General features: G+C 43.3%; 1 protein-coding gene across 9 annotated transcripts in view; it reads left to right on the top strand.

Moving 5' to 3' along the window:
• foxp2 (forkhead box P2) overlaps window positions 1-25,418 on the top strand; it is a 109,869-nt gene that overhangs the window by 42,215 nt on the left and 42,236 nt on the right. For all 9 annotated transcript variants that reach the window (XM_074625227.1, XM_074625229.1, XM_074625225.1 and 6 more), the window contains one exon: window positions 19,958-20,047. In XM_074625227.1, coding sequence (XP_074481328.1) covers window positions 19,958-20,047 — 90 coding nt within the window. The remainder of the gene's footprint in view (window positions 1-19,957; window positions 20,048-25,418) is intronic.

Here is a 25,418-nt window from a genome sequence, read left to right as displayed (position 1 = left end):
CCTCTCTCTCACACTCTGTTTTCCCCCTCGCTCTCCCACTCTGCTCTGCTCTGCTCTCTGCTCAGGCAGCGCTGGGGCTTTTTTTCTACACAGACAGGAGGCACAATGAAATTTTTGTATTGTTTGTGTGTTTTTTTTTTTATTTAGCACACGGGGAAAAAATAACTTGTTTATTTAATCGGCTGTTTGTGTTGTTGGTAAATTTTTTCTCTGCAGTTTTGTTGTGCTGTCAGCATGTTCTGCCTGAAGCTGTCGCCTGTGGAGTGATGAAAATGTTTTGTTTTTAGTTGGTTTTATATTTTTTTTTAGCATTTCAATTTGTGTTTAAAGAGAGAGCTCGTTGCAGCAATGTGAGGCCATGTGAGAGTGTGTGTGTGCATGTAAGAGTGTCAGTGAGAAAAAGAGAGAAAGGGAAAAGAATGTGTGCGTTGGAGCGTCGTACGGACCAGTTTGGGTCGTGTGTGTGTGTGTCATGGCAGCGCTGTTTCCACCAGAGGGCCTCCTAACTCGGCACTAGTTGGAGGCTCACACAGACTGACCACAGACCCACCAGCGGCACAGAAACCTTTGACCGGGATGACTAATTTGCATGCAGTCTCACTTTCCCTCAACTAGAAAGTCATTTGGATTTTTTTTTTTAAACCGCACTGTGAGATCATTCCCTCTCCACTCTTGATAATATTGTTCCCTTCTGTTGCTTATTTATTGTATCGATCGTACTGAATTGTTTCGGTTGACGCTCCGTTTTCAATCTCTTTAACTTCTTCATATCCGTGATGTATTGTATTTAACTCTATTCTTCTTGGAGTAAGTTGAGGGTGAATGAACCGCAGGGGGGGTGGAGGTGGTGGTTGTGGGGGGCAGGAGTTGTGAAAGTCAGTCGCCAGCAGAGTAGAGGAGTCAAGTGTCTCTCGTGTCTTTTCACGGTGAATGATGGCTTTGACAGTTTGCCAAAAGAGCAGTGGGAGACGAGGTCAGAGGGCCATACTTCGGGGGCGGATTGGGGGGGACAACGCCGCCGGTTTGTAATGATGCGCGCTGTCCTTTTCGTTTGGATGGGGGAATTTTCATGCAAGCGTGTATTTGTGCGCGTGTGTGTGTGTGTACTTTCAGAGGCAGCTGAAAGCCTGTGGTCAGTTCGGTCGATGTGTTTCTGTGTGTCTGCTGCATCTGTATTTGGTGTAGCAAAATCGTGACCTGCAGGCTCCCCCCGACGCCACCTCTTCTTCCATCCCCCCATTTCCAACTCAGCACCCATCCTCCATCCACAGCGTAACCCCACTGGTCCTGCTGGTGGCTGCAGCGGCATCACTGTGGCCTTACCCCCCTCCATTTATCACCACTCTACCACTCTTCTTACACACACACACACACACCTGATTGGGGTCAATTCTCTCCCTCTCTCAGTCATCACTCTTTTACATTTGAAGGTGTTGGATAGAGCTGTGTTGATGCTCTCTGCAGATAAAATAGAACGAGATAGAGAGCAGGATAAGAAGAGGACCCCACTTTAATGTTGCACTAGAAAGCATAAAGGAATTTGTTCTGTAAAAAATCTTTTTATTTTAGATTTTATTTCAGTATTTTTATTTCATTTTAAATGCTGCAAATTAAAAGTGTACATAATTTTTATTTTATTGAAAATTGCCCACATTTAGAGATCTAATATTAGACATTAGTTTAATTGACATAAGCAGAGAAAAAGTGTGTGTGAATGTGTGTATGTAAATGTTAACTCAACAAAGCTGTGCAGTAAAAAAAAAAAAGAGGCCACAGCACTGAGAGAGAAAAGCGACGTAAGCATAAAGTGTCTAGTTAAGTCTCTGAGATGGACGTACGGCTAAGAGCTCGTAGTGGTGGGTGGGTGAGTGGGGTTGGGGGTGGTGGTGGTGGCGGGTGGGGGGGGGGTGGCGGTTGTATGACAGTGTGCGCCTTGTAAAAGAGGCCAGCCCAAGCCTTCTCCTAACCCAGAGACAGACACATTGAAATGAGCGGTCCAGCTAACAGGTCTCTGGAGGCTTTTTAAAACAGGGGGCCCTGTGCTGTTAACTTCACACACACTTCCTGTGGCGTGCTCACACTGCATCTCTTTGGAGAGAGTCATTCCGACGAAAGATCTGCATTTGTTAGCAACAGAGCTGTGCTATTTCGTGCTCATCTGAAGAACGTGATGGTTGGCAAAGTGAATGACAGCGTGTATGAAGCATCCACTCGTGTGGTCATATATTCATGCGTCCATCCATCCATGCTTGCACTTCTTTTTTTATTTCATTTTTTTGCACCTGTGTGCAGCTTAAAAAATTCCAGTCCACGTCCGCTCCCGAGTCCATTTTGAAGGAAGGCTGTTGGGTGTAATTTTCCACCCATATTTGGAATGACATTGAGTGGTCCAGTGGGTATAGAAGCTCTAGTCTCTCATCACGCTGCTGGGGGGATGATTAATAATAAGCACTGATGAATTCTCCACTGTCCCTGTGGGTTCTGCCATTACCTAGCAGCTCCAAAATACCACCTGCAGCTATAATTAGAAAAGCAGCATCTTAAGGTCTCCGATTCGGCCAAAGGCTTATAGGACACAGATCAAGACCAAGTTACACAGGAGCAGTTTTGTTTTTTTCCATATTTCAAATATTGACTTTTTTTTTTTTCCTCAAAACAAATTTATTTTATTGCAAATCCTGTATACAATCTGTCTAAACAGGTCTTTGTGTTCGACGCGAAAGCCACACACTCGCTTATCCGCGCATCTGAATGATAACCGTCGTGTCACAATTGAATTTCCATCCCCTAATTTCTGTCAGGGTTTCATCACCCCCATTCCCAAGGTTGTCTAAATAGACCTAATTTGATTTGAGATCACAGATTAGATACCCACTGTATCTGATTGCAATTTGCCAGCTGCAGATATGTATCAGAGCAAAATGATGAATGTTGCTCAGCCCTAATTACTATGCTAAAATGATCACTATAAAAGCCCGTTGTTAAAAAAAAGAAATTCTGCTGAGCTCACATTACCAATCAATTTATCATTGTTTTAATATTATACGCTGCTATATGTATGTACATGGAAGCTATATGCATCGATCTTTGGATCTATACCATAATGTCCCATAATGAGGCTGTTAGTTGATTACAGTGGTGTGTAGACTTAATCCTGCCAGGGTTATCAGTGGGATTGATGAGCCAATACTCAGGACTACTGCCCCCCTCTAAATGGGCTCGCCACTGTACGGAGGGTATTGATATTCAGAGCAAGATGGAGGCTCAGGTTTATCTATTGTGGTTTTAACCGAAGACCTCTGGATAGCTTTGGGGACAACCTTCTGTCACTACAACCTACTACTCATCCAGATCATTAAACTCAGACATAACGAGAAAATGTTCGCTTTACAGTAGGGGTGTAAGAAAATATTGAATATTGCGATATTGTATTAATTGTCAAAAACACTATCGATTTTTACTCAATAGTTTACAGGCAAAGATTAACTCAGTCAATACTTTATTTCATTTGCAAAGAGATGCACCCTCTCAGTGTATGTGCCCTCTCAAAGTAGTGCTATGATGTTGGATGTTACAGAGACTGTGATAAATGCAAATGATGATTGCATAAAAAGTACACTTTTTACTCAGATTTTATGTATATGTTGTATTCTTTATACTGTGACAGTTTTCCTAAAATTAGATTTAAAAAATTGCAATATATCGCCTTGCTTGCTGTATCGCAATGTATCGCGATATATTGAATCGTAACCCCTGTATCATGATACGTATCTTATAGCCAGATTCTTGCCAATACACAGCCCTACTTTACAGATTAAAATCTTTTGTCCCATGTCAAACATTTAATTTCTTTGCTATTGGTTGTGTAAACCTGTTATTCCTAGGGATGCACCGATCCGACTTTTTCAGTCCCGATAGCGATTCATGGGTTTTGAGTATCGGCCGATACCGGGTACCGATCCGGAACCAGTGTTTAATTAATAAGCTGTATGCCTCACTGTGTTGAAGTGACTGGGATCAATCTTTTATGTGTAAGGAAACATCAGGCTTGACTTAAACATTACTTTCCTAACCTTGTAAAACAATAATGTGACAAATAGATACATAGATATAAATTTACTGAATTGTAATTTATTATTCAAATAATAAATCATGCACCAACAACTTGGTAAAAACAAAATCTTCAAAATTAACAGGAATTACAATTCAAGTGGAAATCTTGTTAATGCAGCAACAAATTGGTCAATACTTAAAATGGAATTGAAATTCCAGTGTATAATGTATATAGTATATAAGCATAGAAATGAATTGAATAGATTGGCCCCATTGTCACCGATACCCGATCTAGCTATATGAGTCAGTAACGGCATCGGTGCATCCCTGAATGCAGATCCCACTGTTATGATTGCAATTAAAATATAACTTTTTCACTCAGATTTTATGCATATTGTGTCTTCTTTATACTTTGACAGTTTTCCTAAAATTAGATTAAAAAAATATCAGCTTAAAGTATCGCAATATATTGAATCGTAACCCCTGTATCATGATACGTATCGTATCGCCAGATTCGTGCCAATACACAACCCTACTTTACAGATTCAAATCTTTTGTTCCACGTCATACATTTAATTTATTTGTTTTTGGTTGCTTATATCTCATCATCATTTCATGATTTATGTTTATGTTTATGTGTGTTTGTGAGGACTGTGATTTATTTACTTTTGCAAAAAAAAGAAAAACGCAGTTTACAAGAGGTTGCAGAGGTCAACATGTTGGTAAACTGGTTGTATGCATCTCGGTGTTCTCCTCAGGCACATGATGCAGCAAAATGCAAACCATCCAACCCCATTTAAATGACTGCAGCGTCTTGACATAAATTACAATAAGTGCGCCGAGGTGCCATCTTACTTCCAGGCTACCCCTGTCGCTACACGAGAGCTAGGCAGTGGTCCAACTTGAGAGTGACAGCAATTAACCTGCCTTCCTAGCTGTTTAGCTGGAGGAAATAGAAGGGATGAGGAATATGACAGCAAGTGATGGGTAATATTTAGGGTTTAGGGGCAAATGAAATTCTCCCCCAAAATGAAAGTCATTAGGGAGAAAGTTACCCCCACAGACAAAGGACAAAATGACAGTGTGTGTGTACGTGTGTGTGTGTGCACGCACTCATTTGACAGACTCACCTCTCTCTTATAACAACTCAAGTTTGTTGTTTAGTGTAGTTTAATATTTAAATACTGACACACAGTGTTCACCTATCACCTCTCACAAACAAGCCTCGAGCATCTTTCTCTCTTCGCCCTTCACCTGCCTCTCTGTCTTTCTCTCCGTATGTGAGACACACACACACACACACACACACACACACACACACCTAAGATGCAAATCTGGGCTTTGCCCTTGAGCATAATTTAAAGGCCTAATCACCCAGACTGTCCCTTTGGATGGAAAAAGGGGAAGGAGGGAGGGATGGTGGCGTCTCTCATTTGCACCCTTACACAAAGAAGCTCATTAGGTTTATCTTTCAGGCCTGAGATTGCCCCACTCAACTGTGTAAATAAGACACCGGCCCTGGCCTGATGCATCAATCACCTCTCAGGACAGGAGACAGACCTCCGCTGAAATATGAACGATTTCATAAAGGAGCCTTTTGTTAACCGTCATCATCTGTGTGAAGATAAGGGGGTTTTCTGTAAAGGCTTGGAGGAGCATTAGGGAAGCAGTATGTTACTGTATGTCTTTGTAAAATTATTTCCCCCTTTCAGTGAAAAGACAGCTCTTCCCTGGCAATCCTTGTGTCTGACTTATTTACAATGAAAGCCATCCTTCTTTTTATTTCAAGCCTGGCTATCAGCAGACAGTCCCTACAGGATAGTACATACAGGCCTGTGATATATAGGCCTGTAGTTCCCCCCCTTTGCGATGACACTAAAGATATAGGGTGTGAATGACAGCATAGCTACTGTTTGCTCACCCTTCCCCAGACAAAACACAGTATTATTCTATTATCTATATAGACGCCACTTCTTCTTCTTCTTCCACCTCCGTCTGTCCCCTTTTTTTTTCCATCCGTCTCATTCTTCAGCTCCTCGAAACCTGGGCTGTCCATCTATGTTTAAGACACATTACATGTGGCCTCCTGGAATTTACAGTGGCGCTCTCCCAGTAACTCCATTTCGCACCGGAGTCCCCCGAGAGCATGGCGAAATGTCAAGCTGCAAGGCTTGAAAGAGAGACGAGGAGAAAGGGGACAGAGCGAATGCAGGAATTGAGAGAAGAGAGGATGAGAGAGATAGACAGAGGGAAATCTGCTGGAAATAAACACTTATGGCGATTTTATGCTCAAGCGGTCGGGAGCCGCGGAGTTGAGGTCGAGGGGGCAGCACAGGTAGAAAAAGACACATCACACTGTGTGGGTGTTATCAGATCAATGCCACACTTGCTGTGACAAGCTTTTTTTCTTGTTGCTCATATGAAATTAAACAAGAAGTGAAACAGAAACTACTAGGGTTGTGTATTGGCAAGAATCTGGCGATAGGATACGTATCGCAATACAACATATTGCGATACTGTAAGCTAGGGGATATATTGGGGATATGTTTCAAATCAAATTTAGGAAAACTATAATAGTTTAAAGAACACACCGCCATATGCATAAAATCTGAGTAGGAAAAATTTTAATTTTTTGTTTTTTTTAACAGCGATACTCGATATTTTTGATATTTTCTTACACCCCTAGAAACTACATTAACATTTTCATATATTTGAATGGCAAATACGTTAAATGCAAGCCAAGTGACATCATTCAATCCAAACCTTTTGTTTGACCTCACACTTTCTTTTCCTTTTTTTCCCCCCAGTGTAGCGCATTAGCCCAGTGATAAATGAACTGGGTCAGGGTTAACCACCTCAGTGTAAATAAGAGGCAGCCATTCAGCGGCACATACTGTGGCCGATAGTCCCGCGGTCTCAAGCCGACCTAGTGCAGCAGGGCCAGGATCAATGGCCACTTCACAACTCATTTCCTTTTACGCCTCCCTAACTGCCCCGCTCCAGCTCTGGGAAAATAAATGGCAACTGGATCTATAAGTCCACTCACACACAAACACACGCATACACACACTCATACAAACACACACACACTCTCGCACACATAACTCCGAGCGGACTGAGCGATCGCTCCGGCTCGATACCCCACCGCAATAATTTATTTGCAAACTGCCTCGGCGGTGAATGGCGCATCATCTTTTCGCGGCTCTCACAATCGAAAACAGGCATTCTGTCATTGTTTGTTGCCACTCCCCTGTCGTTGGCTTAAACAGAGTGCCAGCCGTTAATATGGCAGGGTGGAGCGTTACTGTCACCTGCAAGCCTGGAAATACACATGTAAATGGCTCTGTTTTCCTCTAATCAGGAGGATAGAGAAAACACGCGTGTGCATACAAGGTAACGCATTGCTGTCTTGCTTTTTTCTGTAAATGCTTCCTTTCCCCCCACACCCCCAAAAAAAGGCAAGTGGCTTATAGTCATTTGATAGGCCACGACACCGCTATCCATTTAACAGAGCTTAAAAATCCTACATATGCATATGCCGGGGTGTCTTAAGCTGACAACCAAAAGACAGGATTTGCTAGAAGGCAGCTTTGGAGTGTTGTGAATTTAACAAGCATGTCTAGTATTACAGTTCCTCTCCGCTTTAGCCATGAATAGTAACAAATCAGACTCTGAAATGCATGCCCGATGGTTTGTTGTGTGTGTACACCCCCCCTCCCCTTCCATAACTAAACTGACTTCAAATCTGGTTAAGAAGATGACTAGCAAAAAGTAGCAGCATCTTTAATGTCACCGGTGCTCTCTTCCTCTAATGCGCCCGGAATCTCGGCTATAACAGATTCCAGGTATCATCACACGTTTTTTTTTCGTTGTACTTGTTAACACCCTCCGTTGCTCCGATTACCTTCATCCCTGACCCATTTTTTGAATATATAAATGGATCCATCCTCCTCCCGAGTTGTTTGTAGTTGTAACGCTAGGCAGGCTGCGAGGGGAGATGCTCTTTACGCCTCCAAACACTGTATACATATGTAAGAGAGAGCCAGCCGGGGCTCGCAGCCCCTCTCTCCTCTTCACAGCTTTTCATACAAATGCAGTAAATAAGCTCAGGCCGTGGGGAATTGAAGGCTCCAAACAGACGAACTGACTGACATGTCACTTAGCGCTGGCTTTGGCTCTCTTCACTGCGGGCTTTAGAGCTGAGGCTGCTGGGTTTTATTGTGTATCAGCCAAGGTCAGGCCCTCACTTTGCTGTCATCTGTATCATTTACAACTTTATAATAATGTCAGACGTATTATTTGCTATATTTTTTTTGAATGTGGGGCAATAGAGCAAACATAAATTAAGTGATTTATGAAAAGAAATCCACTTAGAATCAAGTCCTTTGGGGAGGATATACTGATTTGTTTTGGGGCAGATGCAGAGAATAAGATGTACTGTATCCTGAGGTTAATGATGGCAGTCACATTGCAGCAGAGATAGACAGGCCCACCTCTCTCCAGCCTACGGTGCCGCTCAAACAGCCCTGCCACTCCTCATCAAGACCTAACCACTGCTTATTTACCCACACTGCGGGACTTTAACTCGCCCGAATTGATCAGCGATAGCACTGGAAAGCTGCTTGTTCCACCCTGATAAAAGCGACGCCCACGAGCATATGCAGAACATGCTTCGCGGGGCCCGGCGCGGCACTTCAAGCTCGACTAGACACTAAGCTGATATTGGTTTCACGCTTGAGCCCGTGGCGCGAAATCTTCCAATTGAAACCCGGAGATTTGATTGTTTCTGCGTATGCATTTATCAGAAGTTTACATGATAAATATACATTAGCCCGGTGGCTTGGCCATGCGTGGTATTGTTTCAGCGATACTGTTTTTTTCATGCATTCCTTTTCCACCTGTTTGGACTTCATCATCCAATTCAGTGTGAACCTGATAATCATAATTTGAACAAAACTTCAAATGGATGTATGGGAGTTTTGCGCCTCGTTAGTCTTTCCTAGAATAATTTTTGTCTTCTTTGTTGGCACAAGTTTGAAATGTGAAAGTCCCTGTGTGTTTTTCTTTCCATATTCTTTGTGTTAGTAGCGTGCCAACTAGCTTGTGTCTGCACCATGACATAATTCAGAAGTTGAGGTCCCTACAATATGTGTAAAACAACCCCCATCCCCCTTCTTGGCTTAGTCCTGACTTAATATCGTAATGCCTTCACTGCAGTCCTAAATGATATGTCATTTATCTTTCATACAAATTTCAAACAGAGGTTTTATTTTCTTAATAACCACTGTAATTGTTCTGTCCTTGTACGGAGCGCTATGAAGGGAGTGATCATGCTTTTGGCACATTTATCAAAGCCCACGAAGAGAAAAAAAAAATGCAAAAAAAAAAAAGGAGGCCCCCTTTTTCTCACATAGGCGGCCTAAAGTGTGCGACAGAGTGATACATTTTCTTGTTAGGAGAAATTACATCCACTAACTTGAGCTACTTCAGCATGAAATTGAAAAAGAAGCATTTCTTGTGAATTTCCATTCTTGATTCAATGAAAGATGTAGATTAGCCCTTTGGAAAAGGGCGGGGAGCAAGAATGAAACTAAAGAAGTATGACTCCGCTCACGCTCGCTTGTTCTTGGAAGCGTGATATAGGATGCTGGTTGAAAAAAAAAAAAGGCTTTGTTTATGGAAGTAAGGCTCAGTCAGGCTGGTGGCAGATTAAAGAAAAAAATGTTTAACATCTCTCTCTCTCTCTCTCTTTGTGTGTATGCGGTATACATTTATGTATTCACACACAAACCTTATGCATTTTTATCACTGGGACTCTCCAAGCCTACCGTACCTCAGTCACAGTCTGTGCTCGTGATAGCTCCCTCTTTCCATCTCTTTCTCACACACACAAATACATGCACATGTAACAAACACATTTAACCAGACCCAGCTCAGTCTAGCATCCTGTTCTGGTGGTGGTGGTGGTGGTGGTGAGGGTGGTTGTGGTGGTTGTGGTGGTGGTGGTGGTGGGGCGGAACACTGATTGATAGACGCAGGGTGTCAGAGTGGAAGGCAGATAACTATATCTTCTACAGCTCACTTAAAGGTCAAACACACATCGCTGTAATTGGAATATTCACAAGACAACCACCAAGGTACAATGCAGGGTGGAGGGAAGAAAGGGAGGAGGTGGAGGAGGAGGAGGAGGAGGAGGTGGAGGAGGAGGAGCACAGGAAAAGATAGGTGTTACATAAGCAAAGCGATTGAGAGAGGAGAGGTGGGAGTGAATGTGATCCATGGCCCTTCCACAGGCAGATGTCGTGGCTATTTATCGGGTTGATCTTTGGGGGAAGTGTGGCGTTCATTGAAAGATACAGCGCCTGCAATGGAGAGCAATCCTCGCTGGGGGCAAGACTAAGTAGTAGTCACATAAACTTATTTAAACTATATGGTGGCTATTATGGAAAAACAGTTGTGTGACGATGTGCAGACACATACGCTGTTCATACGGAAAGTAATGCACTGTAATTTTTATGTATCCCACAAAATATGTATGTAATCTACGTAACGGCGAACCAGGAAGTATATAACGCAACATAGGGAGGAGGCCGGGGTGGACAGGTGGGTCAAAAAACACTTGGACTTTTGCCCGGTGTTTGTGAAACCAGAATTTTTATTTTTAAGATTTATTTTTCACGTAACTTCCGTACTTAAGTTACGCCACTTCCGTACTTATTTTAAGCCAAACCACGATCTTTTCCGAAACCTAACTAAGTCGTTTTGTTGCCTGTTTTCTGTGAAGACAGAAGTTTATTTTGAAAAGACTGTATGCATCTAACAAGCAGAAATTGACAGGTGTTGCTGGACATTCGTAGGAAAACGCACAAAAGATGAGGAATAACTTTTTTAAAGATATCATACGAACCATTGTATTAGGATACATGACTGTTAATCGTCATCTATAAAGCTCAAAATAATTGTCTTTAAAATTACCACACTGGAGAATGTCCTGTTTACAGTATGTAAAAATCTACGTTTTGTTAAGTGTATGTCAGTACAGCTGCAGGGTTAGCCATGCAGCAAGTGAGGTGAGGTCATTTTCCAGCTAAGGTCAGGGTGCTCTCTCATCGACCCCAGAACAACAGGGTAACAATTAGACTCAGCACTTAACCTGAGCTCTGCAGGACGAGACAGACAGACACTCACACTATTGACCTGCAACTGCAGAGCCCCCCAAGACAGGATCTGATGTACACACATGCACCGAGCAGACATACAGGCTTGGCTTGCTTATAGTAGTGCACATGCACACACATAACCAGTGTGGACCCTTTTTAGCCCATTTTGGTTGGCACAAAGATGGATGACAGTAGCTTTCCTAATCATTGTTTTGTTGCTCCTGTGTAGGCTTTGAGTGTATATGTGCTGCGCCGTGTGTGTCTTTATCAGCGGTTTAATGGAGGGTAAACACACTTAAATGCAGTTTACCTACCCAGGATGCAGCAGCCTTTTATTTACCACTATATACCCCCGGTCTTTATGTTTGTGCACACATCTCGTGTCAGCACATTCGTCTTTTTCGGCAGCATCTATTGGTGTTGGCGTTCTGCACAAAACAAGCTCTTTCTTTCCGCGGCGGCGTCTGCTTGTTCTCTGGTGCCACACTCGGATTGCTAGTCGCCTCTGGCCATGTTTTTGGAGTGGGAGCTCTCTTAATAAGGCCTTGTCAACAAAGACAGACACAAGCTCCACGAAAAAACAACAACTTCATTCTGTGTCTGAGCCGCTGACAAGAATGATGAGAAAACCCTTGTTTGCGCAGAAATACAGCTGTGTTCAAGATCACTGAGTAGCTACAATAGACATATAGTTTTTTTTATATATGTTACTCTATGATATCACGCTTACTGTACTATTTATTTATAAGCAACTAGGACTAAGCAATTGAGGTCTTCTTCCCTCCCCACAATTCCAGTTTTTTTCCACTTGGCTCATCCCCCTTTTCCAAATGAACTACGGCTGGCCCGAATGCAACATTTCATATCAGGTATTCATCCAGCTGTGTGACCTCCACTCGCCTGGAACTGTGAAAAGGAGAGGGATCATAATCACCTGAAGAGGAAATCAAGCGCTTCAGGAGAGAGAAAGAGTGTGTAACCGAGTGAGAATGTATTTGTGTGTTTTTTTGTGGGTTGGGGTGGGGTGGGGGAGCTGCACAGTTGAACACTCGTACCTCATGCCAGCTTTTGCTTTTGCAAAGAGAACACTTGACCTCACACACACACACACACACACACACACACACACACACACACACACACACTGCTCTCCCTTCTTCTTCTTCCACCCCCACAAATACCTTCCCCGGTCTCTTCTCTTCTCTCTCTGTCCGTCTCTATTTTTCTTCCTCTCTGTCTCTTTGTGATAGTATATTGTGGTAGCTCTCAGTCGTCGGGCTCTAAAGGACTTCCCTAAAAGCAGCAGTAGATAAAGAGCGCCGCTGAATAGGCCCGCTGTCACCTTATCTAAGCGTAGCGATACAGCACAGGTCAAAGTAAAGACTTTGCCAGAGCCACCAGCAGAGACAGGGCGCCGGGGTAATAGGGGCATTGTTGGGGTGAATTGAATTGAAGTGATGAAGCAGGGAAGAGATGCACTGAGACAATGGACAGAGAGAACAGAGCCAGTTATGACATCTGTATGAGCCAATAAGCTTTTCATATGTATGGCCAGGTCTTTTTTACCTTGTCAAAATGCATTTTTTAAAGGTAGCTGAAAACAATTACTCCCCCTTGCTTTAACATATCCATCATTGTATTTACACAGAATATCCATGGTGATAACAGCAGGAGGCGGGGTGTCAGTGAATGTTAGCGTTCGCTATGACCGACAGCAGGGCCGCGCTCTTTGTTATTGCTGGCACTCGGCCTCCCCGACGTCTCAACAGACACATTCATATTGGTGCATATGCACTCTTCAACTCCCTCTCACAGACATAAACACACACTTTATCTGTGATGGGCAAAACAGACCCGTGTTTTGTTTTCGTTAGTGGAAAAAATAAGTGCGGGGGGTTACACAATGGAGCCGGGGCCCCTCCTACCACCACCGCCGTCGCCGCCACCGCCACCTTCCATGGGGTAGGAGAGCGAGCAAATTCATCTCGTCAACCCTCCCGGGAGGGTGTAGCTATGCAGCTCTGTTTACTGTGGCAGAAAGTTAATATAAATTTTCATTAGTGGGGGAAGTTTACACATATGATTCTATTTGTCCTTCATTATTAGCACCTGAGTCTGAGGCTGGGTAGGCATAATTGTCTACAGACACAGGCCAAATAGATGCAAGGGAAAGGCAAATAAGCACACCCCAAAAATAATTTGATGCTTGTGTGTTACAATCCTCCACCCTAGGAATTCTTAATCTAGAGAATCAATAAACAAGGGGCGAGAGACGTGGGAGAGAGGGGTGAGAAAGACAGAAGGATGAGAGGAAGAAATGAATAATGTGATATGAGCTATGAGGAGGGGGGGAGGAGGGAGGAGGAGAGAAGTTGAATTCAAAGTGCGGTGAAGAGGTGGAAAGAGAGCAAGCGATCAATATGGAAGGTTTTTCTTCCCAAACATCTTTTATCTACTTTAGAAAAAAGAGCACACAACAATAAATGAACACAAAGCTGAATTTCATTTTTTGGATGAAGCACTTTATATGAAGCTGAAGTATAGCTGGAAACAGTGAGATAGAGATAGCAGAGAGGGACGACACAGAAGCCCATTGTTCTGCTGGATAGCTTTACCTCCGTCCTGAGGCCCGAGCAGATTCTCCATGGACCTCTCCCTCCCTTTCTCTCTCTCTCTCTCTCACCCTCCCTCCCTTGTTCACTGTGCAGACTGTTGATTTATTGAGTCATACATTAAAATGCTCATTACTCCTACGTACTTTTCCAAATTCTCTTTTTCTTTCTTTCTTTCTTTCTCTCTGGTTTCTCTCTCCTTCGTTCTAGTTTCTCACGGAAGCACCATCTGAGAAATCACCCATACACTGGGTTTCTGTTGGTGGCCTCCATCCTGCCAGTTATTGGAGCCAGACAATCCAAATTTGAGTAATAATAGGAAGGCAGCCTGGGTGGAGCTTAGGTGTGGCTGATTTTGAGATGTTCATACACTAGTTAGTCAGGCAAATACACTCTGTATTGTAACCTTTTTTTAGCCTTTTTGGTAGTGCACCTTCAGGCACTTTCACATTAGCTTCAACGTTCAGCATTTGACATAAAAAAAAAAAGAAATCCAATCTTGTCACATTGCAACGGCCTTTCAGACAACATTTACATGTGTTTATTTTAGGGCTGTCAAAGTTAATAATAAGTTGTTAACGCAAATTTGTTTTAACGCCGGCTAGAGTGAAGATACTGGCATCATATCCTAAGGAATCCACTGGTACCAACCATGTCATACTAGCTTGCTGAGAAAGAGGCTAAATAACGCTCCAAACTTGCGCTAAATTTTGGCGAGGAAAAACTGTCATGGCCATTTTCAAAGGGGTCCCTTGACCTCTGACCTCAAGATATGTGAATGAAAATGGGTTCTATGGGTACCCACGAGTCTCCCCTTTACAGACATGCCCACTTTATAATAATCACATGCAGTTTGGGGCAAGTCATAGTCAAGTCAGCACACTGACACAATGACAGCTGTTGTTGCCTGTTGGGCTGCAGTTTGCCATGTTATGATTTGAGCATATTTTTTATGCTAAACGCAGTACCTGTGAGGGTTTCTGGACAATATTTGTCATAGTTTTGTGTTGTTAATTGATTTACAATAATAAATATATACATACATTTGCATAAAGCAAGCATATTTGCCCACTCCCATGTTGATAAGAGTGTTAAATACTTGAGAAATCTCCCTTTTAAGGTACATTTTGAACAGATACAAAATGTTTATTTGCATTGCTGCCACTCCTCCAGCTGCTATCTGTGTTTGAAAAGAAGTCATTTTTTTATCTGAGTACTCAAACTAGCAGAGGTGACTGAATCCAGATGTGTATTGTGCTCTTGTGCGGGGTTTGTGGAGAGACGATAAGGGGACTGACTCTGAAGCCATTGTCGAGGCACCCGGTGCGTCATCGCCAGTTCTGACCTTTATAAAAGGATAGGAGTCTCTCTACTCCCGCCGTGGACGAGTTACTTAAGGTGAAGGAGATCGATAGCAACCATAGAAGGCCACACACATCAAGCATTGACCTGATTAAATAAAGAAAAACATGTAGTATTTGCGTTAATATAGCAGGGAGCGTTTAAAGATCATCACAAACACTTTTTTGCCTTAGTTCCACCAGCGTCTCTGACACTGTGTTTACCAAATCTCAGGTTTTAGCTCTAATAGACACATACTGTGTTGTCAGTTGTGTGACTAAACTTCTGTGTCAGGACAGTTTCTGTAATCTCAACGCCACCCGGCTGCATCCATCCTCCCATTCTTGCGTGAAGCCTGTTTAGGGGCCGCCGACGCTCCCCCGGTCGCACATTGCTTGTTTTCACAAACTCAGGCCCCACTTTTGTATTCAGACATTGTATGGGACATCTTATCCTCCCACCCTCTTCTCTTCTCATTTGTCTATCCTCTCCAACCAGCCCCTCCAAATCCGTATCCATCCATCCATCCATCTGCCCTGAATCCACTTATATAAGAAGATAGGGTGTAAATATTTTGGTGTGGAGAGTGTCAGCGCGTATCTCCCCCGCCAGCGGGCCGGCAGCAGCCTCAGTCCAATCAGCCATGTTTGTTTGTTCAGCTTAAACTGTTTGTGCCTTGTTTTCCGTGGCATGCGACTCCCTCCAGCTTGAATAAAGTGTCACACTTTTTTCTTTTTTTGCCTTTTTTTTTTCTCCCCCTCCCTCCTCCTCCCCTCTCTTTCGCCGTCTGTGTTTTCCTGGAAGCGAAGATAGATAAGCCTGGTGGTGCGGTGTTGTGTATGTATGTATGTGTGTGGTTATTCACGCACCAAGAGCAAGTGTGTGTGTGTGTGTGGGAGTTGTCAAAGCTGTCAGCATGACGGGAGTTGTTCTGGCCTACAGCCTAGTGTTGAACAGCAGCCCTTTACTCCCAAACAACAAACACACACAAAACATCTGTTCTGCAAACCACAGTATCCTGATGCAACCCATTTCTTATTGATCAACAATTGATACGCCATGTTTACAGCTAGTTTCTGCAACATCCTGTAGACGTACCTGTCGAGGGCACCTTATTATTTCACACCAGTGTCATCATTCCAATATCTGCTATATAACCCCCCCTAATAACAACAACTCCCAACGTGACCCTATAAGCCAGGAAGTGATCTGCACTGTCCAAACACAATGTCACAGCCCCTCAGATATATCCAATTCCAATGTCATGGCTGCGTCTCCAGGTGGAATTTGAAAGAGTGACATTCTTTTCGTGGATGGCTTATTTCCCTCCCTCCGCCACACACAAAATAAGCAATCTGGAGATTTGTAATGGTTTGGCCCAGTGTTGCAGGGCCCTGCTAATGTATTTCATGCTTGTTTAAGATCTTTGCATGCTCTTTACAAAGGTGCATTGTGATAGGTGCTCCTTATTACCCTGTTCTGTATGGAGTCTAAACAGAGTGGAGGATAGCAGGAGGGAGGGAGGGAGGGAGGGAGGGATGAATGGATGTTGTTTTTTCTTTTCCCCTCTCTGTCAGTCTCTTCTCACTCTCTCCTTTTTCCTCCCCTCTCCAGTGATCTCTGCATGCCTATTAATGTAGCAGAGGAATGCCTGTGTAAACATTCTTGTTTCTCAGTCCGTTTCGCATAATAGTCGCCTGTATCGCCTTTCTCCTGACCTCACTATCTGAAACCAATTACACCAGATCCATTTGGGCTGAATCTTATTTTCATAAGGATCCCCGTGTCGCGGTCTCCGTCGCTCTGTGTGTTATTTTCCCTCCTCTTATTTTTTTTTTTTTCCAACCTCAGTGATGGATATCAACATCAAATATGCCTCTGAGTGCCTTGTTATTTATATAGCAGGGCCCTGGCTCTCTTTCTCCCTCCTCTCTGTCTGGCTTGCTCTCTCATTCTGAAGAATGTGTCACATTGTGCTGTTTATACAATGTGCGCATTAATAGACTGGGGGGGATGTCATTTTTTCTTGCATAGCAACCCAGGTTAAATAGGCGGCGCGCACCAGCACTCGTCTGTGTTTTTTTGTCCGCTCCGGCGGCTCTTCAAGCAAACTTTTTGATGACTTTTCTTGGCATTTTGTGCTTCTTTTTTTTTTCGCTTCGAGATGAGCTCGCCGTCTCTGTGGAGTGGGGAAGTAGGGTGGCACAAATTGGTGCTTTTTACTGTAATGGCTGAATACTCCGAGCCGGTGGAAGTTTTGTTTTTCCTCCCTTACCTTCCACACTCACAGACCCCCACTTCCACGGAAGAGGTGACAGGCAGTTTCAGGCATGACAAACCACTCTTGGAAAACTTCAGCCGGTGTTGATAAGGTCTGTGTTATGTTTGGAGAAGTATAGTCTGAGCAGACTTCTTTTTCTAATAAGCCCGGGTGTAGTTGCTCCTGCGTGTCACCTCTCATACCTGCACCTCCCTCCGTATTTACCTGGCATGGATATTGGAAGTGCACTTAAAAAACATCTCTTTTCTTTGTACTCTTGACCGCGCGTAATATATCGAGTGGCTCTCTCTCTTGACTTTGGATATAACACAGCGAGTCATTATTGATTCACACACGGATAAACATTTCCTCCCGACAGCTACCTCGGGTTGCGCTCATCGTCAAGCAGCCTTCCCCCTCTAACTACTGTGTGTGCAGGACTCCATAAACCTTATAATTACTTTGATTCACCAATCACGGTGAGATTAATTAGGGCCTCGTGTTTTAATTAGCAACGTGATTGGCTGCATTCAAGGAATTTGTTTGGTCTTTTTTTTTATGCCTTCAGTGAGAGAGGAAGTCAAGCAATGTTTGATTTCCCAATCCATTTTGGGGCGAGTCGACTGCAGGTGTTGATGTGTAGGTGCCACCGCAGGCAGGCAACCTTTAGTATGTGTGTGTGTTGTGAAGAAAGGCCATGGCTCAGCTTACAGATGTCACACACATATAACCCGGTGGCGACTAGGCTCCTCTTACCAAGGAGACAGATCAATGCAGTTAGGACCCAGTGCCAGTGTAATGTGTTTGTTTACTTCAGTTCAGAAAGCCTGGCTCCTCCTGAGCACCCAGACAGACAGACCCTCCCCACCCCCCCACCCTCCTCTCCATCAGCACCACCACCACCACCACCACCACCCCTTCAAGCATCCCCCTCCCAGCTCTGTCTTTTCATAATTGATCAGGAGGTGGCTGCGTTCCCTGAGGGGTTAAGACATGGCAACTTTTTTTTTTTCTCCTCCTTCTCATTTTTTTTTGCTGCCTCTCTCTCTCTCTCTCTCTCTCTCTCTCTCTCTCTCTCTCTCTCTCTCTCTCTCTCTCTCTCTCTCTCTCTCTCTCTCTCTCTCTCTCTCTCTCACACACCGTCTTCTCCTCTTGTTTGCTCAGGATCTCAATGTACTAGTTCAAACATTGTTCCCACCAGCTGGCAGAGCTGCGCCATATGCACGCCCTGTCAAGGCAGCTGTTGTCATGGATACTGGCAAGCACCAGAAAATAAAAATGAGCACCCCTGATTCCTGAGGAAGTGTCACTCTCTCCATCTTAGTTTTATTTTTTTTTATTTATTTTTTTTACTTGCTTCTCCTCCTACTCGTCCTCTTCTTTTTTCATCAAAAAAAAGCAACACCTGTGAAGTTGTTGTGTTGTGTTGTGTGTGTGCTTTTTTTTTTTTTTTTTCTCCCACTTGATGCTCGTGGGCCTGAAGAATACAAGGCTTGTGTGGTGGTGGAGCAGCAGCAGCAGCAGTAGTAGCAGCTGTGCACAATGTTCTTTTCTGCCAGACTCTTTCATCCATCTGCTCTTGAAGAATCGGGGAGTGAAGCTGCTAGCCCAGCTGCCACCGTACCTGTGAAGCTGGAGCTCGCTCTGTCGTTCGTCGTCACACACATTCAGTACACACACACACACACACACACAGCCAGGCGGGAGGGGATCTGTAATCCCATCAAACCCTAGAGAAATAAATTACACCACATCCCAGCCTCTCTTGATTCTTATCATCTGCATGTCTGGCAAACACATCAAACACTGCTGATGACAAATTTTACAATTTACAAATATGATTTTTCAAACATGTAAACAGCCGTGAGCTAATTTCATCAGACGGCGTAAAGGTCTCTCTTTCTCTGTGTCCGTCCTTCTATCCATCTATCACCCTTTTCCTTTGCTCATAAGCATCTTTAATGCATAGTGTGAAACCTGGGCTGCTAGTTAATTCACTCTAAATGTAATCTGATGTTGATTTTGTCAACTTTAATTACAGCTCCCAGGGACACTTCACATGGCGCTGCCTCTACTTCAAATTGATATTATGAATATGCAAATGTGGTGGTAATTTGCCGAGAGAAGTGGGTATTTCAGTTGAGCACACACTAGACAGGTCAATTCTACTGACGCTCTGTCTTTTTTTTTTTTTTTTCAACCCACCAACCCCCCTCTCCACCCTCTTCTTCTTCTTCAGGGGTGCTCTAGACAAACTGTATTTATCCTTGATCACGGTGCTGTGAATTGTTACTAAAACGTATCTCCAACGTAGTGTTAACCAATGTGTTGTGGAAAATACCAGGTGATATTTGACAGGGTTTTCACTCACAGATGACTGTTTTTGTCCCTGAAAAATGTGAATTATCTCTGCTGTCAGCTTCAGGAAATCTAATAGTTTATTCTCAGTGTCTCTTCTTCCTCCCTCCCTCCCTCCCCATCTCTCTTTTTTTTTCACAATGTCTTTTGTCTTGTGTTCCTTTTCTTCCCAGGCCCTACAAGCAGCGAGGCAATTACTCTTGCAGCAGCCAGGCAGTGGCCTGAAATCTCCAAAGAGCCAGGACAAGCAGCGTCCACTGCAGGTAAAGCAGCCTCACCGTCTAATCTCTTAAGTCCATCCATAATACATGCTCCTCCGAAAAGAAGATTTCCTCTGTTCCACAAGTGTGTTTGATTTGCAATCCTCGGACCTGCCGCTGGAATCCTAAAGCCGGACGAGCCGGTCCCCGGGAAGCTAAGCGTCACATAGACACGAGAAAAATACAACACAGATACATCTCAGAGAGCAAAGTTTCAAGTATACAGCTTATTTGTCAGTGAGGCCTCCATCAAACTGGACAGTAGTTAATACGGAAAGTAGGGCTGTGTATCGGCAAGAATCTGGCGATACGATGCGTATCATGATACGGGGGACTCAATATATTTCGATTAGGGATTGTCAATCGATTCAAATAGTTAATCACAATTAATCGCAAATTAATCAAATGTTTTATCTGTCCAAAATGTACCTTAAAGGGAGATTTGTCAAGTATTCAACATGGAAGTATGCAAATATACTGTCTTTATGCAAATGTATGTATATATTTATTATTGGAAATCAATTAACAACACAAAACAATGACAAATATTATCCAGAAACCCTCACAGGTACTGCATTTAACATAAAACAATATGCTCAAATCATAACATGACAAACTGCAGCCCAACAGGCAACAACAGCTGTCAGTGTGTCAGTGTGCTGACTTGACTATGACTTGCCCCCAAACTGCATGTGATTATCATAAAGTGGGCATGTCTGTAAAGGGGAGACTCGTGGGTACCCATAGAACCCATTTACATTCACATATCTTGAGGTCAGAGGTCAGTTTTTCCTCACCAAAATGCATCGCAAGTTTGGAGCGTTGCTTAACCTCCTTCGCAACAAGCTAGTATGACGTGGTTGGTACCAATGGATTCCTTTGGTTTTTCTAGTTTCATAGCTACAACCTAAAAATCGCAAGTTGCATTAATAAAGAAATTAGTGACGTTAAAACTAATTTGCGTTAATATCGCGTTACCTTTGACAACCCTAATTGCAATATATTGCGATACGGTAAGGAAGGCGATATATTGTGGGGTTTTTTTTAATCTAATTTTAGAAATTAGATAGTATAAAGAACACACCTCTATATGCATAAAATCTGAGTTTATGCAATCAGAACAGTGGGATCTACATTTGCATTTATCACAGTCCCTGTAACATCTAACATCATATCACTACTGTGAGAGGGCACATCTCTTTGCAGATGAAATAAGGTATTCACTGATTGCATGTAAACTATGAATTCAAAATCAATACATGAGAATCGATACAGTATCACAGAACATAATAGTGCTATATTTTGTGATATTTTCTTATGTGAAGTATAACCAAAGGTTGTATGGTAGGATCTGGATGCTTTTCTAACACTAGAGATCCATGTGTTGTTGATCCAGAGGTTAGTTATTTGAAAGACCTGTCAGCCTGACTAGTGGGTTACACAGACTGGCGCTAATTTTAACCGCCTGTCACTTCCACTCCTCACAACTAATTTGCCTTATTGATTCGTAGAGCTGTCTATTTCTGTTGTCAGTGATTTGGAAAAGGTCACACTTGTACACATCTGCACACACTCACACGAACAGTCGCACACGCTCCCCCACATATATATACGCTTTAACACATCCTCTTTCTTCCCCGGCGTTAAAGATATTTCTCACACTATAGCGGGTCTTTTCATTCTGCTCGTTTAAGTCAACAAGACAGTTAGTTCCTGCCTCAAATTACGTAAGGCCCCCTTGACATCTGCTCCATGTTTTTATTAGTAGTATTTTTTATTATTTAATTTATTTTTTGCCCGTTTTTTAAATTGAAGTGTGGGAGTTTGTGCCCTCCACTCGGCTAATAAGTACTATCAAGGAGCAATGGTTTACCTCATTAGGGGGCTCTGTGCATTTCATTAATGTCAGGGAAATTGGCGTTAACCTCACCCGTTGATATTTTCACAGAGTCTAACAATGGCGACACCTTCAATTGGAGTCACACCCCTGTGTGCCTAATTACGTACTGGCGAAGAGATAAGGTTGGCGAAGACTCAGTCATGCTTTTTTGCATTTAAATAATTCGACTCAACCTCATCAGGAGTGTTAATATTATCAGTATATTCGCACGTAATGACATCAGAATTATAGAGAGTTTATTTATTTGAGTGTATCTATTTAGCTGTGGGGAGAAAAAAAAAACTGGAATTGTTAATTAAACAAAAGCTCTCTGTCGCTTATTGTCGGGGTCCATTGCTCTCCGTCTATTTGAGGTTCTGTATGCCAAAGCGAATAGCTTCAAACAAATGGGATCCTGATCTACAAATGCCTGCATAGTCACCAAGTACAATACATACATGGCAGGAGGAACAATATTGAACGAGAGCAGTGTGGTTGCATGATAACCGTCGACCCTGTGTCCAAGCCCCTGCCTCTAATAACACCCAGCAGATGGTAAATATTGAATATTTACATTTGCTTACTCCATCCTTGCCTTTCGCGTTGGCGATATGAATCAATATGAATCAGAGGGGCCTGCCGATCGGCTCCCAACTAATCCATCTGTTGATCCAGCCTTTATTAACATCCTCACCTCTTTGTTCCAAAAAAAGTCTCCACGCAGAGCGTCACCGGAGAGACACCCTCCGGTGATGCACACTAGCACAAACGGCTCATTTCTACTGTGGGAATATGCTGCTGTGTGCCCTTGAATCCACTCATTTCAAATGACATTTTAGCTGTAATACTCCATTGTGCAAATATCAGTATAAAGCAGTAGAAACTTGATTAAAAAAGCCTTGTTTTGCTATTCTTATTGTTCTATTTCTTCCCCTCCTTGTCAGTACCAGCTTTTCTCCTTGTCTTGAGGGAGTTTACACAATAAAGCTGCATTATTTACCTGGATTATGAGGCCACAATGGGTGCTATAGTGCAATATTTTATTAGCTCCGCGAGCTTGATAAGAGTCAACGGCAATCAAGCTGCATGTTTTCCACCGGAGGAATCAGGCAGATTGATCCCCTTGTATGATTAGCACAGCAGAAAGTGGGGGAAAGGATTAATATTACCATGACATCCTGCTTATGGTAGAGATACTGATAAATCCTCCGCCACTCTTTTTCCCCTCTTGTTCCCCCCATCTTTGGTATTTAAGAGCGGGAAATGATCCATAGATCATGGCATGTAAATTATTTAGTACACAAGCATCTAAGTGCCTCAGCTTGCAGTTTTAATTACGCGTATTAGCGGCTAAAGGCTCTCGCCTGACTAATTCTATCCGCTCGCTCATCGCCGCTTTTCAGGAGTTGATGATGCGGAGGCAGGCAGCTCTGGCATTCGCACGCACACACACACACACGTGTAAAAAAGAAAAAACAGTCCAACAAACACACATACAAACACACACGCAAGCTGCTTCTCCACATTTGCGTAATGTGACAGGTCTATTATTACACAGTAAGCCCACGGGAGCACTCAATAAACACCTATTTCTCCCTGTAAATCCCCCCCTGCCTCCGCCATGCTGCTTACACGGCTCTCCCAAGGCACACAACACCCTCTCGTCTCCCTGCTCCTCTCTGTGGCAATATCCCCCCTCTGAAATGCATTTATACACTGACATTTGGAATACAAATAAAGAAACGCGGACAAGGAGAGGCGGAGAGGATTACAGTGGCCTATGAATCTGACAGTTGTTTCGCTCGCACACACACACACACAAACGCACATAATGCATCCACACATAGCCCGCGCTCATACACAATGACAGATACTTAAAGTTTTACATAGCTGGATGTGACTTTGTGCAACTCCTTGTTTGTTAGTGGCTCTGTTGATCATTATTGATAAGGAGGAGGGCAGAGCTGGATTTAAAGCAGCTTAACATCTGCTGGGGGAGCAGGTTTTGTGCTCCATGTTTGGAGGAATGGCTCATGGATTCACTAGAAATCCCACAAAATACACTGTAACCGTGCCATAGCTGCAACAGTTAATAGATTAGTTGTCAATTAAATTAATCGCCAGCTATTTTTGATAATAGATTAGTCAGTTTGAGAAGGAAAAAAAGTCAAAATCCTCTGATTTGAGCTTCTTAAATGTGAATATTTTTTGGTTTCTTTGCTCCTCTATGACCGTAAACTGAATATATTTGAGTTGTGGACAAAACAAGACAGTTGAGGACATCATCTTGGGCTTTGGGAAACACTATTTCACCATTTTCTGACATTTTATAGACCAAACAACTAGCCGATTAATCGAGAAAACAATCGACAATGAAAATAATCGTTAGTTGCAGCCCTAAACCGTGCCCCAAACACACCTGACTATCTTACCACATCTCCTCCTAACATGTCTTGGTGTCACCCTTAGGCGTTCCATTGTGACACACCCACCACCTCTATATGTCAGGGGGCACATTAAAACAGCTAGAATGACCCCCCGCCTTGACAGTGTGAAGGTACCCTCTGACCTCTCCAACCAGTATTTAACATCCACTTCTTAACCATGCAAAGCCTGAGAGCCACGGGGCGAGTGTTGCCGCTCTGCCCCCTTTCACACTATCAAGCTGTGAATACCTTTTTACAAGACTAATAACCTCAGTCCCCATCTGTGCAACGCTCGGCTCTAACTATGAATGTTTAAATATGTTATACTTAAGGTTTTATGGTCGGGAGAGATGTTGGTTCAGCCCTGTTTTCTGTAAATTCTACAGCTTCCTACCCCTGGCCAGTCAGATTGGCTGTGGGCACTGGGCCATCCTAGGAAGTGTCACACTTTTTAAAGGTCAGGTCCACGCGTTCTTACCACTGAGCCAATACCACCTCGATAGCAGAACTCATCTGCTTATTGGCTTTCATCCGGAACACACACACACACACACAGATGCAGGGAAAAGGGCTGCGACGCCAGGCTTGGAGTATAGGTTAGCTGACTCCGGAGCGTGCGTGGCTAAAGGATGCTAGTTCACATTTACATTTCTGAATATATCTTTCCACTGCATCCCCTCTGGTTGCATCTGAAAATAGAGAGAAATTATCACTGCGAAGAGGGAAAAAAGAGAAAGAGGGGGGGGAAATATTATGTTATTCATGAGGAAAACTTCTGTTGACTCTGAGAGAGAGAAAGAGAAAAAAAAAACGTCAGCACATTTTAAGTCAAACACCCTTGGTTACTGCTTTTGTAACCAGAAAACAAGATTTTTTTTCTCTCTCTCCCTCCCTCTTTTTTTCCCCCTCCTGCATTTACAACACCTACAGGACAAGATTGCTAAATTGCGAGGACAGAGCAGGTTCATCATTGTGATGCAAAAGAAGTTGAAATGCAACCCCAAGGCGAGGTAGCTGAGTTTCGGAGGGGGGGGATCAAGAGAAAGTGAGAGGGAGGGAAGGATAAAAA

This window comes from Sebastes fasciatus, chromosome 23, assembly GCF_043250625.1.
Source record: "Sebastes fasciatus isolate fSebFas1 chromosome 23, fSebFas1.pri, whole genome shotgun sequence".
In the NCBI taxonomy this organism is placed as follows: Eukaryota; Metazoa; Chordata; class Actinopteri; order Perciformes; family Sebastidae; genus Sebastes; species Sebastes fasciatus.
The sequence above is the reverse complement of the archived record's forward strand: the minus strand, read 5'-3'. Positions and strand labels throughout refer to the sequence as shown.